The following is a 16497-nucleotide window of genomic DNA, read 5'->3' on the forward strand; positions in this document are numbered from 1 at the left end:
TCAGTCTATGGATGAAAACCAGCTGAGTGAAGCTGAACATCAGTAAGGCTGGCTGTGCCAGGAAAGGGAAGATGTCAGGGAAAGCACAGCCTACTTTTGCTTGAGAATTGCTTTGTTCAACATGCAGCTGAGGCGCCATATTATAAACAAATTTTTTATACTAGAAAATGTCCCTTGTGAATACTTTGTCAATTATCCATTTTTCTCCTGTTTTTAATCAGTTTTAATTGCTTCCTCTGTACTCATAATTTCTGAGATGTTCTAATGAAGATTTTTGTGGTGATCCATTGAGGACTCCAGACAAAAAGTAATTAATGGAGAAGTACAGCAACTAATCCATACATGTTAGTAGAAGCTGAGGAAAAGGAATGAAAAAGGCATGTGGAGGTTTGTAGTAAAAGATGTGCCCAAAAAGACAGAGCTGTCTTTCACTCTTTCACTTGTCTGTCTTTTGTGGCTTCTGACTGTATGTGCTCCACAAGTTTGGAAGACTTTGAGAGAGCAAGTTCGCAGGTTCTGTACAGATGGTTTGTTCTCATATCAGTAAGGTGATAGGCAGTCCATCATGACAGACTTCTGACACTTCATATTGTGAGTATGGCCATTCTTTGGATGGTCATAAGAGGTTCTTCTGACTGAAATAAATGTCTCTTTTCTTAACTTCTGAGCTGCTTGCTTATCACAGTGAGCAAAAATACCTGATTTCACATGGCTTTTGACTAAGGGACTCTTGCAGGGTGCTCAACAAAAGTGCGTGGTTTCCCTGAGGGCAGATACAGGCTCATGCATGCTTTGCATGATATATTCCTGGACTGAACTCATGTGGTCTTAATGTGAATGTGCTTGTATTTTAATTTATTCCCCACTCTGACAACTGAGTTTTATTCTCCTTAACTCTGTTGTGTTTCAAACACATCTTCTTTCTGAACATGGGTGAAGCCTGCCCCAGAAAATAGGGCACTTGCAGGCCTCCAAAGAACGCTGAATTGTCCCGGTGGGACCATCTGCAAGTTCAGCTGTAGGAATATAATCACTACAGTTAACTTCCTGTATTGTTTTTAAATCTTAGAGTTGCAACACCTCTATGTGAGCTTATTAGCTTTCTTTTCCTGCCATAATATCTGTAATATCTACCATGCTACCACAAAGAAAGCAATAAAGTTGGTAGTAGCATAATTAGCTAATCTCTTGTCATTCTTAATTTACTCTGATGTGCGTATGTGCTTTAATAGTAATACTCAATAAATTAACAGCATCCTGAAATTGAGCACTGCTTTACCATTTTGAAGTTCTGGATACTTTGACGTATTTCTTGTCTTCACATGTACACTTTAAGGTCATTCGATAGTATTGAGTAGAAAAAATACAAGCTTTGTAATGAAATTCAGAATTCTGAGAGCTGATATTTTAATGAATATATGGCAAAAGAAATACATTGAAAATAGATCCTAAAATGTCATTACTATTCTTTCTACTGGTATTTTTCTTTCTTATCAATTGCTTTACTTTGCATATACTCTCCAGGCTAATTTTAGGTTTTTTAATCTTAACTTGATTTAAGACCAATGCAAATATTTCTTATTATTTATGTATTGTTTTGGTTTTGACCTTTTAATTTGCAACTATCACAATAGCTACAAAAATATTCTATGATGTTTGTGCTATGATATCTCTTCTTGGGTAGTTAGTTTAGTGTATTTTGATTCATGCTGGTCCACACCGTGCCCTTTTTTTGTAGTGATACAACACTATACTTCAGCTGGGTAGTAGTCGAAGTCTTTAGGTGAAGAGATAACTTGTCTTCTTAACTATTTTTCTTTTAAATGGCTCTGGTCAGCTGGCAGGCTGAAGACTTACCTACCTCTAAGTAATTTCTTTTTCCTTTTTTTGTTCTTTTTTTCTCCTTTTTGTTATTGTTGGTTTTGGGTTTTTTCCTTATTCCTCTGCAAAGATAAGTAATGCTTTGCTTATACAGCAGAAATATTATGCAGGACCTTCCTGCTCATCTGTCAGTAGCTGTCTGCAGTGCTAGTACAGGTTGGAGAGAGCGCAAAGGTCCAGGGACAGGACCTTTCTTGAGAGATGAAGGGAGCTCCAGACTTAAGCCTTCTGCTTCCGTTTGATGGGATCTCCATCATGACCAAATTTTTAGGTTTTAAACACATGTGGTAAAGTTGCATTTGTAGATTATGGTGATTTCCTGTCATTCTTTGCTATTACGATTTGCTGTTGAACAGGCTACTGTAAACAAGATTTTCTCTCTCTTGCTTCAGGTTAATCTTCGTGCCTTCATTTTCCCCAATATGTTTAAAAAAAGAAAAAAAATAAAAGTACATTTTTTTGTCTTCCTTCCAGTTATTCAGGTAAAACAGTATTTTTCTCTCTAAACCAGGAAGAAGATCTCCCTTCCTGAATCAGCTGTCTTCAGCCTTTGGCTTCGTCACTTACCAAGCCTTGAAAAAGCTACCTTACATCTTTTAGACCAGTTGTTTTCCGTTCAGTTGAATTCACTGGAAGAAGTGGCTTGTGTAATGAAAGACTCGTTGCTGGTATGTGCAACATGTAGTACATTTGATACTGCTCTTTCCTGCTTCAGGAGTGAGAGTTTTCAAATATGTCAACGTGTAGACATACATCAGCATAAATGGCCATTATGGGATATCCGGCTTGTTAATGCAAGCCAAATCTTGAGTCTTAAAAAGATCACTAATTTTTAAAATTTTTACAATTAATTGGTAGAAGAGAAAAAAAGATTTCATGCAGTGATGAAGAATGGGTAAAAAAGTGAGGATCCCCCTGGTGAGAGTGCTGAGCACCTTCCTCTGTCTTAAAAAATTATAAACTCTGGCCAGGAAGGATTTGAATTTGTTTTTACTTCAGTCTCTGTGCTCCTGGAGTTCAGGAATCTAAACAATTGGAACCCCTTGTAGATTATTTTATTATGGACTGCTTTGTTACTTGGTTTTATTTGCAAACCTGGACAAAGTTCTTAATGCAAAACATTTGCTAAACTGTAATTAAAATTTGTTTTCAAATTCTGCGCTAGGTGGAGCACCAAAAATCTTCCTTAAGAGAAAACTGTATACTTTTTCCAAAATAATGAGCTAGTTGCAGCACTAAATGTAAATTTAATTGTTAATTACAGTGTGAAATTGCATGTGTGCAATGCACTCAAATTATATGTTTCATAAAATGGCAGAAGTAAAGAATGGCATAAAGTATCTTATTTTCAGCCTATGAAACGGCTTACAGAGTACGTATTCTAGTCGGGAAAAGAATGCTACCTTTAAGTATTCTTCCTTTTGAATCTGCAAGTCTCATATTTAGGGATCCAATATGATACTTGCAAATCTCATAAATGCTTGGCATCAGCAGTTCTTCATATGTTACCTGGGGATTTAGATATATTGCAGCAAACAAGGCTATATACAGGGTCTGTGCCTAATTTTCCTATACAAGATAAACTGAGTTGTATATAGTGTCTGGTACTACACCACGTACCAGGTGAGGAAAAGAAAAATCTCTAAATCTAAGTTATAAATACCTAAAAAGAAGTCAAATATCTTTTTCAAGTGTTGTTTTTTGTTGTTTATTAAAAATGTTCACACTTACACTGTCTTCACATCCTGATCTCTGAAAAGTATGGAACATTATTGTGCTGGCACACTTAGGTTGTCTTTACTTGCCTCTGCTCCAAAGACTTTGTGCTTTCAAAATAAGATATTGACAGAGTGGCAAGACCAGTGCAGCAGCTTTGAAAGCTGGTTTAGAGATCCATCCTGTGGACAAAGACTGGAATGAATGAAGCCATAAAGAGGAGAGCATTTCGCAGATGGATATTGATGATTGATGGGCATTGATAAGAAGGAGGGTACATAAATGGGAGATGGCATAACAATTAAAAACAACAGGATGAGAAGCTTCAGAGAGGCAATATAGAGGGAAAATATTGTGATCCAGAAATCGTGTTCTAAATGTATAATGATGTACAACATGTACATGGTACTGTAAAGATATACTTGTGTGACATTAAATCAGTCAGCCCTGATTATACAAGAATATGTTAATTTAGCCTGCCTAAAGGATATATAAGTATTTATTTAGGAATACGGATGTGCATTTTTTGGCAGTTGGATTATGGTATTTTAGGATGTATGCTCTGTTTACCTTATGGATATGGTAATAGTGGAATCATGAGACAAAACTAGATTTCTACTTTCCTATTTGGAAGAAAATCTTTAGAGGACAAACAGGCAGAAATATGCTAGTGATTTGATTATAGTGCATTATAAGAAGGAAATTTCAATAAGCTCTTCCATAATTGCATTATCAGAGTAATTTATCTAAATCAAGTATCTTGATACAGTAATCATACTGTACATAAACCTCTAGAGATCTAAGGTACCCAGATAGTTGTAAACCACTGTACTTCTATTATGAAAGAAACTTGGTATGTACTACTCGTATATTTTAATTCCAAGAGTAATTGTTGTGTGATGGTCCACTAACTTATGTTTATATGGCGTGCTATTATGTTTGTGTTTGTGGCTAAACTGGAATTAATATTGGAAGTCCTGTAGTTACTCAGAAATAATAAAAACAAGGGAAGTGACCATCACAGCTGGTCTCTTAGCTTCTTTGGAATTGGGTGGGTGAGTGGATGTCTTCCTTCCTGAAGTAACTTTAAGGTTTGTATGTGTGCATTAACAACTAAACTTGCAGTAAATACATATACTAGTATTTTATACTTGACCAGAAATGGATAGATATGTATATACATAGATTTTTAAAGCCTGTGTATGTAAAAAGAGATGTGATTGAATCAGTGTCATTTATAGTTTGTGTTTGGTTCTGAGATAGGTTTCCAAAGTAGTTTTATTTCTTTCATAGGTGTGTTACAAGAAAAGTGCAATAGGTTGAGAGGGCTTACAATTTGTCAGCTTCTTCTTTATAAACCATCTGTTCTTGCTGCACTTTGTTTTCCACCTTGTCAGCTTAGAATCACAGAATCATTACAGTTGGAAGAGACCTCCAAGACCATTGAGTCCAACCTTTGACTGAACACCATGTCAGCTAAATCACATCTCAAAGTGCTATATCCAGTTGTTTTTTGAACACTTCCAGGAATGGTGACTCCAACACCTCCCTGGGCAGCCTGTTCTAATGCTTAACCACCCTTTCACTGACAAAATTCTTCCTGATGTACACACAGATTGAGACTCTGTCCTCTTCTCCTGTCACTGGTTGCCTGGGAGAAGAGATGACCCCCACCTGGCTGCACCGTCCTTTTTGGCAGTTGTACAGAGCAGTAAGGTGTCCCCTGAGCCTCCATTTCTCCAGCCTGAACAACCCCAGCTCCCTCAGCTGCTCCTCACAGGACTTGTGCTTCAGACCCTTCACCAGCTCTGCTGCCCTTCTCTGGACATACTCCAGCTGCGTAATGTCCTTGCAGTGAGGTGCATTGCTGAAGTCCACATAGACAACATCCACAGCCTTTCCCTCATCCAATAGGCAGGTCACCTGGTCATAAAAGGGAATCAGGTTTGTCAGGCAGCTTTTCCCAAAGCCCTGCTGGCTGGGCCTCATCCCCTGGTTGTCCTGTGTGATGGCACTCAAGATGATTTGTTCTGTAACCTTCCCTGGCACCAGGGTTAGGCTGACAGTCTTGTAGTTCCCCAGATCCTCCTTCCAGTCCTTCTTGTGGATGGGTGCCACACTGGCCAACCTTCAGACATCTGGGATCTCAGTTAGCCAGGACTGATGATAAATGATGGAGAGAGGCTTAGTGAGCACTTCTGCCAGCTCCATCAGCACCCTTGGGTGGATCCCATCTGACTCCACAGACTTGTGGTTGTCTAAGTGGCACAGCAGATCACTAACAACTTCCTCCTGGATTGCAGGGGTTTTGTCCTGCTCCCCATCCCTGTCTACCAGCTCAGGGGGCTGGCTGCCCTGAGGATAACTGGGCTTTCTGTTAAAGACTGTGGTAAGGAAGGCATTAAGTACCTCATCCTTGGTGACTCTGTTCCCTTCCATGTCCAATAAAGGATGGAGATTTTCCTTGGCCCTCATTTTGTAGTTAATATATTTATAAAACCACTTTTTATAATCTTTCACAGCAGTGGCCAGATCGAGTTCTAGTTGAGGTTTTGCCTTTCTAGTTTATTCTCTGTATGACCTAATGACATCCTGAGTTGCTTGCCCCTTCTTCCAAAGGTCATAATCTCTCTTTTTTCCCCTGAGTTCCTATGAGAGCTCCCTGCTCAGCCAGGGTAGTTGTCTTCTCTGCCAGCTCATCTGTTGGCACATGGAGATGGCATGCTCCTGTGCATTCTTCTTAAAGCATGTCCAGCCTTCCTGGACCCCTTTGTTTTTAAGGGCAGTTTCCTGAGGGACTCTCTGAACCAGTGTCCTGAACAGGTCAAAGTCTGCCCTCAGGAAGTCCAAGGTAGAATTTCTGTTGATCCCCTTCCTTATTTCACCAAGAGTAGAGAAACTATCATTCCATGGTCACTGTGCCCAAGATGGCCTTTTACCACCACTTCTCCCACAGCCTTTCTCTGTTCGTAAACAGCAGGTCTGGAAGGGCATGCCCTGGTAGGTTCCCTTACCAGCTGTGTCAGAAGTTACCTTCCACACTCTCCAGGAACCTCCTAGACTGTCTCCTCTCCACTGTGCTGTGCTTCCAGCAGACACTTGGCAAGTTAAAATCTCCCACAAGAACAAGGGCTAGAGGTCATGAAACATCCACTGATAGAATATTTCACTTCATCCTGGTTGGGTGGTCTGTAACAGACTCCCAGCAGGATCTCTGCCTTGCTGGGAGAGACAGTGCCTCTGATTGTCACCAAAGGCACTCAGCCTTATCCCCACTGTGCCTGAGCTCTACAGTCAAGATACTCCCCAATGTACAGAGCCAGTGAAACAGGCATTAATGAGGAAGAAAAGAGGAAGTATAGATAATATTATTCATAATATTGATGGAATCAAAATAAAAACACATCTGGCACTTTGTATATATTTATTTTAGACTTGTTCAAAAGAACTAGGATTTGATTTTGGTATGTGAGCCAATGTGCTGGTGGACCCTTTCTGGTTTGTATCCAACCTGTCTTAAGCTACAGTGTGTTGGTTCATCATCATAGAAGTGTGTGTGCAAAGATAGGTAGAGTGTCTGAAAGACAGTGGGGGAAATCACTGAATCAACCATTTAGCCCACAGGGCTGAAACCATACTCTCCATTGCTCTCTAGAACCTCAGAAGGGTTCCATTTGGAAGGCAGCTTTGGAGATCTATCTAGTCAAACATTTTCTTAAAAAAAACCCAAACCAACAAACAGAAAAACAACCCAAAACCAAAACTAAACAAACAAAAGAAACCCGCAAAAGAAGGAGAGGCCCGTGCCTCCTGTTCGTCTCATCCCGGGCGGTTCCTTCTCTCCCTCCGGCGGCAGTGGGATTTGGGGGCAGCCGCCGGCTGTGCCGGCTCTGGAGCGGGAGGTGGCGCACGTTCGATAGCACAGCTTGGCTGCAGCCGCGGCGCAAAGAAAACGGGGCAAAACAGCAAAATGAGGGGCCGCCTCCTTTTCACTGTATGGCAGAGACAACTGGGGGAGACGGGGAGACAGTTTTTAGACAGTTTTTAGTAAGGGTTGTTTGTTTTCTAATATTACCATGTAGGGATTGTATTAAGCCAAGTCCTCATTCTCCCTGTGTATAATTAAAAGGATATTTTTTTATTTGCGTTATTGTTATTAATAGTATTATCATAATTATTAAAACTGTTGGTTTTTTATAAACGTAAGTTATATGTATTATTACAATATTAATTTTCTGCTTGGTACGTTTTAGCTTGAAACAAATGCATACAAGTTTTCAGTAGTGAGTTACGTACTTTAAGCTGTATTACTAAATGCCATTTTATAAACACTATGCTTCCTAAAGGTTAGAGAATGCATTTTGTTAGACAGTCTTTACTCTAGCTGTTCAAGAACTATGGTCTTACCAAATCTTCAGGTTCTAACATCAGAGACACTAATCAAGGATTTGCTTTTTAACTTAGACTTTAACTTAGTACTTTGGGGAATTTTAAGTGGTTTTTATTCTAGGTGTTCTATAAAAGCCTAAGAATATGGAATTAAAAAGCAGTGTGTTTACTGGTGCGTGTTTAAGATAACAGCTTTCTCAAAACTGTCTTTCGTGTGGGAGCATGGTAAAAGGCTTCACTAGTTTAAAAAAAAAATTGATGCACTGAGGTATTTAGCTTGTACTAGCAACTCTGAAGTTCACAAAGAAGATAATACTGTGAAAAAATGTCTTGGATCAAAATGCATGCAAAACTATTAAAGACAAAGGCGATAAAATCAATTTAATTTCTGGAATTTAATTTTGAAGATGTAGCAAGAGTCTCAAAGCACATCCAGAAAGGATTGTCTGCAAAGAGGAAGGAAAAGCTTTTTGAAAATCTACTCCTTGTGTCTTGCCTCTAGCAATTGCATGCAACAACGTGTTCTTTCTGTCTGCCACCTTTAGTATTTGTAGTGATTGTTGTCATAAACAGTTTAGGATTCCAGGTGTTTGCATTTATCAGCTGTTGAGCCTGCTTGGTCTCGCTGTGGAGAATCGTAAGAATTCTAATCCTGAGAAAATCTGAGGGTTTAGTAAGAGCTGATCTGAGAGTTACAGTTTAATAATGGCTATGTAATAGCATCCATGAGTTAATCTGTAAATTATGCAGTGACAGTTGTCTTGAGTTGTTTCTTATTAATATCTAATTTTCTTTCATTTGTTTATCGACAGCCACAAGCAGCAAGCCATCCTGCCATTTTCAGAATTGTAAATGAAATTTTCAAGTAAGTCTTGAAATTACTGTGGGAAGAGTTTTAAATGACCCATTTAAGCATTGAGGTTTTCTTCACAAGAAGAAGCAATATTATAATCTACAACATATTATAATTTCTGGGTATCTTCTTCTTTACCGGTGTGCTTTCAAGTCCCCTTCTGTGTAGTGCACTGCAAATAATGAAAAATGTTAAAAATCTAATGAACTTTATTTAAAGTTACATTATAGTAATCACTGGTATAGTTGACTACATTGTATTTTAGCCTTTAAAATTTGTAATTTATTTTGTACTTTAGTAGAGATTTGTGGTTGAAATACAGTTTTGGGCTGAAAATTATAAATGCTGAACTGGCTTTGCCCATGCCAGCATGAAGGTGGCATTTAGCAAAAACTTTTGCACTTACCAGTGTAGCTTCTTTTATATTTTGTTAATGTTTTTTCAGGATTTATGTTAGATAGGCTCTTAACGGCATTGAACTATTGATCCACCTGTTATAATGAGTTTGGTTTTGAATGCATTAAAATTATTTTGAAGCAACCAATATATTGGTTACCACATGGGGGCTTCTAATCCTTTATACTCAGTTTTCAGTGGCTTTTCTCTTTTCTCTTGACTTAATACTTACTAATTTTTCAGTATTAACAATTCCAATACAACAATAATGTATTTAGTGACTGACATCCTTTGCTCATCAAGTGTTTCCCTTCTTAAGAAAACATGGCTCCCAGGTACACCTGTTTGGGGGCATTTGTGTGTCTGTGTGCATGTTTAGGTTCATGCAGGCACTAACAGAACAGTCTTTGCTGTAGAAACCGTAGACCACTGTATTATGAGAGTGAGGCCACTTGGCAGCTACTGCTCTGGCAGTCCTTTGTTGCTGTGGTCCTGTGTCTGCACACAGGTGGCATTTTCTGAAGATTTGAGACTAATCACTTTCCCAAAACAAGATGCACTGAGAAATTGATGTGACTTCAGCAGACGTGTGCTGATGTCTTAGGCTGGAGGCTGTATATTGTGATGGTACAGGAAGACAAAATTTGTTCAAGCTTCTTGGCTTATTTAAGGTCATGGTATATAAAATGTTTTCTGAGAAAAACACATGACTTCACTACTCTTTTGCAACCTTTCCCTTTGGTAGACAGTAGAAATGGATAAAATTTAGTTTCTTAGCTAATGCAGGACTTTGTCCAACACAGTATTTCCTAGTAAAACTTTGCACTTCTATTAATGTTTCAAATTGTCTTAAAAAATGTTGTTTTGCTGTTTGTAAGTCTACATTTCTCCTCTGTTTTTTTACTTTGAATTAGTCTGCTTAGTATGCTTGTTCCTCTACATTTTTGGTATTAAAACCTTGATGTATTTCAAGAATACTATGTCTCATGTCCTCTTTATATTTACATGAAGCTGTATATGTTAGCTGGCTTTTGCAGACCAGTTGGTTTATGCAGCCTTGTGTTTATTTCTGTTGTATTTCTCTAACATCCTTCCAACTATTCTCAAGTGATGTGCAGATGTTAAGATACTATTCCAGTTGTAATCACGTGTGAGATTTTAGAGATCTGCTGATAAAGAAATTGTACTTGCTTGTTTGGAAACTGTGTTAGGTTTCTATAGCTGGTGTGAAACTTCTTTTATTTTTGGAGTTAGTGTTCTGTTACAAGTATGGATCTAAGCATTGTGACTCTTTCTGTAATAACTTTTCCTGCTATTTGCATGCATATTGAGATAATTGTGCTAAATTATTTTATCACAGTGATATTACTTCCTGCTTTTATTTCTCAGAGTTCTCTTGCTATGTGTGGCTGTACAGAAGTCCATGCAACTAGACTGTCTTGAGTTTCTGTGTACTGTGTTTTCTTTTTATATCAGGGATTATATTTGCCTGTAGTTTTGTGAGATTTCTGTTACAGTAATGTGTTAGCTCTTCATATCTTTTAGAAGGAATGAAACAATTCTCTGATACTTGCATCTCACTGGCAACTTACTCTGAACATTTTCTCTCCTTTCTATTATATGTCTTTCAAATAAGAGAATGAAAATTACTGCTACCTGTTTTGTCCACTTGCTCCATTTGCTCAAGGTTATTTTGCACTGTAGAAGGCCAGTTGAAGCATTCACCTTTTGTGAACCTCTAGAGTGGCCCATGGGATGCAGTCCCACAAAACACCATAAAGTGTGCTTGACTTAGTAATTGGAATAGTTGCTCTGAACACAATAAACTGATCAGATGCCAAATTTGGCTAATAAAGTTGTGCTAGTCTTTTTAATTCTATACTTATTTCCCCCAGTTGGCAGGATAAACTGTGTGTCTGCATGTATATTGTATATATTTACTAAGTCTAGTTTCTTTGTAGGAGTTGTGTATGTGGTTTGGTTTTGGTTTTCCTTAATTAAAAATAAAGTCTAAAAAGCCTGCAAAGTTAGTATTTCTGTTAGTGGTGTAATAAGCTCAGACACAATTTGAATCTACAGCATACAAAGAATGTACCTTTTTCGTTCATTTCAGTTAACAGTGGTGTAGTGGGCAGACTCACTACCTGATCTGTCATATCTAATTTTTCAATGCTTAGGAATGCACTGATGGAAACTGATGGAACTTCAGGAGTTATGACAATAATACAGGTGTTTACACAGCTCTTCCTTCAGGCTCATCAGAATGAAAACAAACAGGTTAGTCAAGATCTCTTTCTTAGTGTTTTTTTCCAGTGAGAACACGCAGAATTTTGCAAGGAAAGAAAAGCAATTCTACGCTTAAGAGAAGTGACTGAATATAATGAGGTAAATAATAGCATCCCTCTATAGCTGCATAGATAAAGTTCAGTTCAAACATTTTCACCTGTGCATAAAATTACAGCATGAAACCAGTATGTAAGAGCAATTTACCTGACTTAACCATCGAGTATGTCTGCCTAAAGTGGTTTTCACAGGCTCAGTTCCCCTGATGCTGAAGTTTCTGCCTGTAGAGTGAACATGAGCATGAACATTCATCTTTGATAAAAAGGAGGAAAAACGCTAGATGCATTTTTCTTTTGCAGTAGCAGGGTCTCTGATAATAAATGAAGTAGAGATAACAACCCCATTCCCAGTCCCCTAAATAATTATAAGTAGGATATTGAATAGTCATATTTGTCTGTTCAGAAAGTAAAAGACAGAATACATACTGGGACACAGAATACATACTGGTTTCAGTTTCTGGTCTTCAACAGTGGCCTCTCAGAAATTTTCCTTGGTCTAAATTTTCAAGTTTCACAGCTTAGTTTCTCTTCTTCTGCACAGATGTTTATACAGGTCTTACTGAACTAAATTAAGTGGAATTACTTCTGTGCTAATTTAAAACAAGAGCAGGATCAGTTTCTTACCTTAAAATTTCAAAGTACAGCTATGAAAAAGTCTTACCTTACTTATAGCTTGCAAATTTGATTTCAGATTCCCAAATCACATGGCATTTCACATCCTAACCATCTTGTTTGTTTTTTGAAATCAAATTCATATGGTGCAAGTTTGGAAAGTACCCTGTCACTGAAAGCCCTTCACTTTGGACTTAAGAAAATTTCCAGTTCCTTTGATTTTTTGCATCTATTGAGAGAGATGGTAGTTAAGAGAATGCTGGGATTTCTTGAAAATTGTGGCATTACTGGCCTTTAATTAGCAATGTGATTGAATCTGTCTTCCAGCTTCAGGCAGCTGTCTTGCTCAATACATGAGTGCTGTGCATGGTAATCTTATGCCACCCTGACTGCATGGAACAGCACACTCTGTAGCCCCAGGTGGGATCAGTGGGTGAGAATGAAAGTAAAAGATTCCACACCTATCAGACACCCAAGAGCTAAGAGTTGTGCAGGTGATGCGTTTTCTTCAAGGTGAAAGTCCTTCACCTGCTGGCATTGCAACATGGACTACTGCCCATTTTTCTGAAGTGGTTTTAAATATTTAGTTTCCTTTATTTCACTTGTATACAGTTTAAGTCATGGAGTTCTAATTAAGGTATTATCTTCAATGATAGAATTTAAAGTCCGTTGTCTCACAGTTCGTGAATCAGCTGTAATGTTAGCTAACAGTTTGCTTGCAAAAAGGCAGTTACAGATTGCTTTCTAAACTTTAAGTCAGTCATATCTCTTGGTTTTTTTTGGTCATACCGTCATTACATATATTCGTAAGATATCTGTCTTTGTGGTATCTGATTTCCCTTGACAGGACATAATGTGCTCCATTTAGTAGAAGAATGGTAAAAACATTAATGACAGAAGATGGAGTGGGTTCTGCCTGGCCCCTGAGACCTTTGGAATCTACAGACAGTTAATTGAAATAACACTAGGCAAACATGCATCCATAAAATTTGCAAAAGAACTGGTTCATGTCTGGCACTTCACAGGTTTGCATGATAGGAGAAGTGTGATTGTCTGTTGCAGTGTGGCAGCTGTCAGAAATAGCTGTCTTACATAATAACTTTGTAGACCATTTAGAAAGAACAAGTTTTGGCAGAAAAAAAGCTGAAGAGTAGGAAAAGACAGTGGTACTGGGTTTAGGATAGTCTTTTTTCTTTCATGTTTTTGGAGACTGAAGACAGCATAAATGGAACATGGGGTTTCAACCTACTTAGGAAGAAGTCAGCACACTGCTGACTCACGCTCACCTTGGTGTCCACTGGTCCCCAGATCCTTCTCTGCCAACTGCTCTCTGCCTGGGTGGCTGCCAGCATGTAATGGTGCCTGGATTTATTCCTCCCCAAATGCAGGACTTTATACTTTCTCCTTGCTGATATTTATTTGGCTTCTTTCAGCCCATTTCTAAAGCCTGTCAAGGTCCCTCTGGATGGCAGCACAACCTTTTCATGTATCAGCCACTCCTCCCAGTTTTGTGTCATCATCAAACTTGCTGAGGGAACTCGCTGCCCCTTCATCCAGTTCATTAATGAAGATGTTAAATAGGACCCAGCACTGACCCTGCTGTGCTCTGGTATTTGCTGGACTCCAGCTAGATTTTGTGCCAGTGGTCACCACCACATGGGCCTGGCTGGCTGTCTGTCTCAAAGGGAGTTGGTGTTGTACTTGCACACACGTGCTCTGTGTTAGACCTGCCTGTAGTACATGTTTGCAGAACAAAAAGACTAAAGGGGTGCTACTGCTAGTCTCAGTTACACAAGCAGTGTTCACAGTGTACAAGTCACACGTACTCAGATAAACAGAGGGCAAGTCTGTTATCTGTGACTGCCCTACCTGGTGCTGAATCAGATCCCAAGCATTTTAGGTTTCCATTTTTGAACAGTTGGCAATAATCTACACAACGCCCTCAGATTCTGTACATGTTATTAGTTCTTCGTTTAATAGGATCTGTGAATCTGTTTACACTGGAAAATGAAATTAAATTAGTGTCTCCTTTAAGCTCTGCATATTAAGAGCGAAAACTTACGTGATTACAGGGAAAAAGATTAAGACTATTAAGATGTCATTTTCTTCATGCTCTGAATCTTTTTTAATGCATATACTTTTAAAATCTATAAATAATTACTTTTTATAAGCAAACCTTTCCTAAATATCCACTTCATGCAAAATCCTAAAATTTGCTATAGAGTTAATTTTCTGTTCTCTTGCTTCAGTCTGTATGGTTAATTACTACCTTAGATGAGATTATTCACTGTGGGTTTGTTTTGAAACCTCTTCAAATAATGATTTTGTATCTTAGCATAAATTTCCGCTGAAGGCCTACTTCCCATTCCATCACCAGCCCCTTGTAAGAGGCTTAGTCAGACGTCCTTCTGGTAAGCTTTTCATTAAGTATTTGCAGCATTATGAATCTGCATGGTCTGTATATGTCTTAAAATAACTTTAAAAGGGATAGAGATAACTTTTTGCTGTTTCCTTAATAGGGTGTGTTTGATTTAGCAATTTTAATAATATTCTTTTAATGTATTTTTCTGCAGGGACATCTAATTCTTATGTAACAATAGTACAGATGTAACTTTAAAGAAAACTAAATCAGAAGTGAATAACAAAGAAAGAATGCATAATTATGTAGGAATGAAGCCACATTACAGAGATTGTAAAAAATACTCCAATCTTCGTATGTTATAATATCAGTAATTGCCATTATGGAAAAATTCATATGTATTTCTCAAATGCAGGCTTTCTGTTTCTCTCTGAGGCTTGAATTCTGATATTTTAGATTGCAAACCTAATTTTTTTTCAGGCTGCCTACTCATATAGATCAAGAAACCACTGTTCAATATGGTATAGTTTTATATGAACAATAATTAAAGCTCAGTACAAGAGCCTCTGCGAATGCTACTGCACTGATTATATATTAATATTCCTTGAGCAAAGGAACATCAGCTTCATTTCAATATTCCTGGCTGTACTTCCTCACATGGCTTTATCAATGAATTGTTGTATGAAACACAGTAACAGGTATTGTTGAAAACTGGGAAATTTTAAAATGAAATTTTAACTGCTTTGCGATAACTGAATCAAGTTGGAGAAATCTTATAGCTACTTTAATGTTTCACTGTTATGTTCCAGTGGACAGGCTATGATTTTAAGAGTTTTGTTTTCATCCTCCATCCTCAGAACTCCCAACTTCATATTGGTCTCAACACTTGAAACACATTTCGGATATGCTCAAAGCGTTAGTGGAAGATACAAACGTTAGGTAAGGAGTATAAGATCTTTGAACTTTTTGTCCTTTGCATGTTAGTTTGCAAAAGGTCATGTCATTTGAAGTCTTTAGTGGTTACATTTCATCATTTTCTTATTACTCTCTAAATAGGGCTTTATTTTTAAGAACAGGACTTAGATTACTTACTGAACCTGAGCTTTATAGCGTCTGTATACCTGACCAATAAGCCTCTGTCATTCCCTCCAACAAATACCTAGCTCCATAATTGAAATGCTTACTTGTCTCTTCTCCTTTTTCTCCCTCAAAACTTTTAACCCTGTTTTATGAAAGAGCTTGGCTTTCTGCAGGCTTGTGCAAACGTCCAAACTGCAAACTTCTTTGTTGTCATAAATATGTGACTGCCAGACATTTTTGTATCATTTTTGTTGCATTACTCTTTGAGCTGTCACTCCATGTGTCTGACCTGCTGCCCTTGGGGTTTGTTTGTATATATGAATTATGCTTTGGTAGGGATGTTCTGGGACTATATGAAAAGAATGAAAAAACTTACATCTCTATCTGCTACTGCCTTGTAATTCTTTCTTATCAGGAGTGCGATGAGACCTGACTCGGATAGAGCTTGGATGCAAGTTTGCTTAGGTCTGCTCTGAGAGTGAGCTATCCAAAGAATGTTAAACAGCTTTTGAATTCAAAGAAACCAAATTAATTTTGATTTTAAACTTGAAATATATCAAAAGAAACGTAGACCACCAAGGCCAGCCAGACTTGCAAAACAAGGTCACAAGAATCACAGAATCAGCTAGGTTGGAAAAAGCCTTTGAGATTATCAAGTCCAACGTATGACCGAACACCACCTTGTCAACACCAAGTGCCACATCCAGTCTTTTTTAAACATCTCCAGGGGCAGTGACTCCACCACCTCCTTGGGCAGCCCATTCCCATGTCTGATCACCCTTTTTGTGAAGAACTTCTTCCTACTGTCCAACCTAACCACCCCTGGTGCAGCTTCAGACTGTGTCCTCCTGTCCTGTCACTGGTTGTCT

At 38.2% G+C, this 16497-nt stretch overlaps 1 protein-coding gene across 7 annotated transcripts in view; it reads left to right on the forward strand.

Annotated features, from left to right (window-relative positions):
• Positions 1-16497, forward strand: part of FANCC (FA complementation group C) — an 80699-nt gene that overhangs the window by 54094 nt on the left and 10108 nt on the right. For all 7 annotated transcript variants that reach the window (XM_039567090.1, XM_039567093.1, XM_019288397.3 and 4 more), the window contains 5 exons: positions 2393-2549; positions 8799-8851; positions 11413-11512; positions 14525-14600; positions 15406-15487. In XM_039567090.1, coding sequence (XP_039423024.1) covers positions 2393-2549; positions 8799-8851; positions 11413-11512; positions 14525-14600; positions 15406-15487 — 468 coding nt within the window. The remainder of the gene's footprint in view (positions 1-2392; positions 2550-8798; positions 8852-11412; positions 11513-14524; positions 14601-15405; positions 15488-16497) is intronic.

The sequence above is a fragment of the Corvus cornix genome, chromosome Z (genome assembly GCF_000738735.6).
Source record: "Corvus cornix cornix isolate S_Up_H32 chromosome Z, ASM73873v5, whole genome shotgun sequence".
NCBI lineage: Eukaryota > Metazoa > Chordata > Aves > Passeriformes > Corvidae > Corvus > Corvus cornix.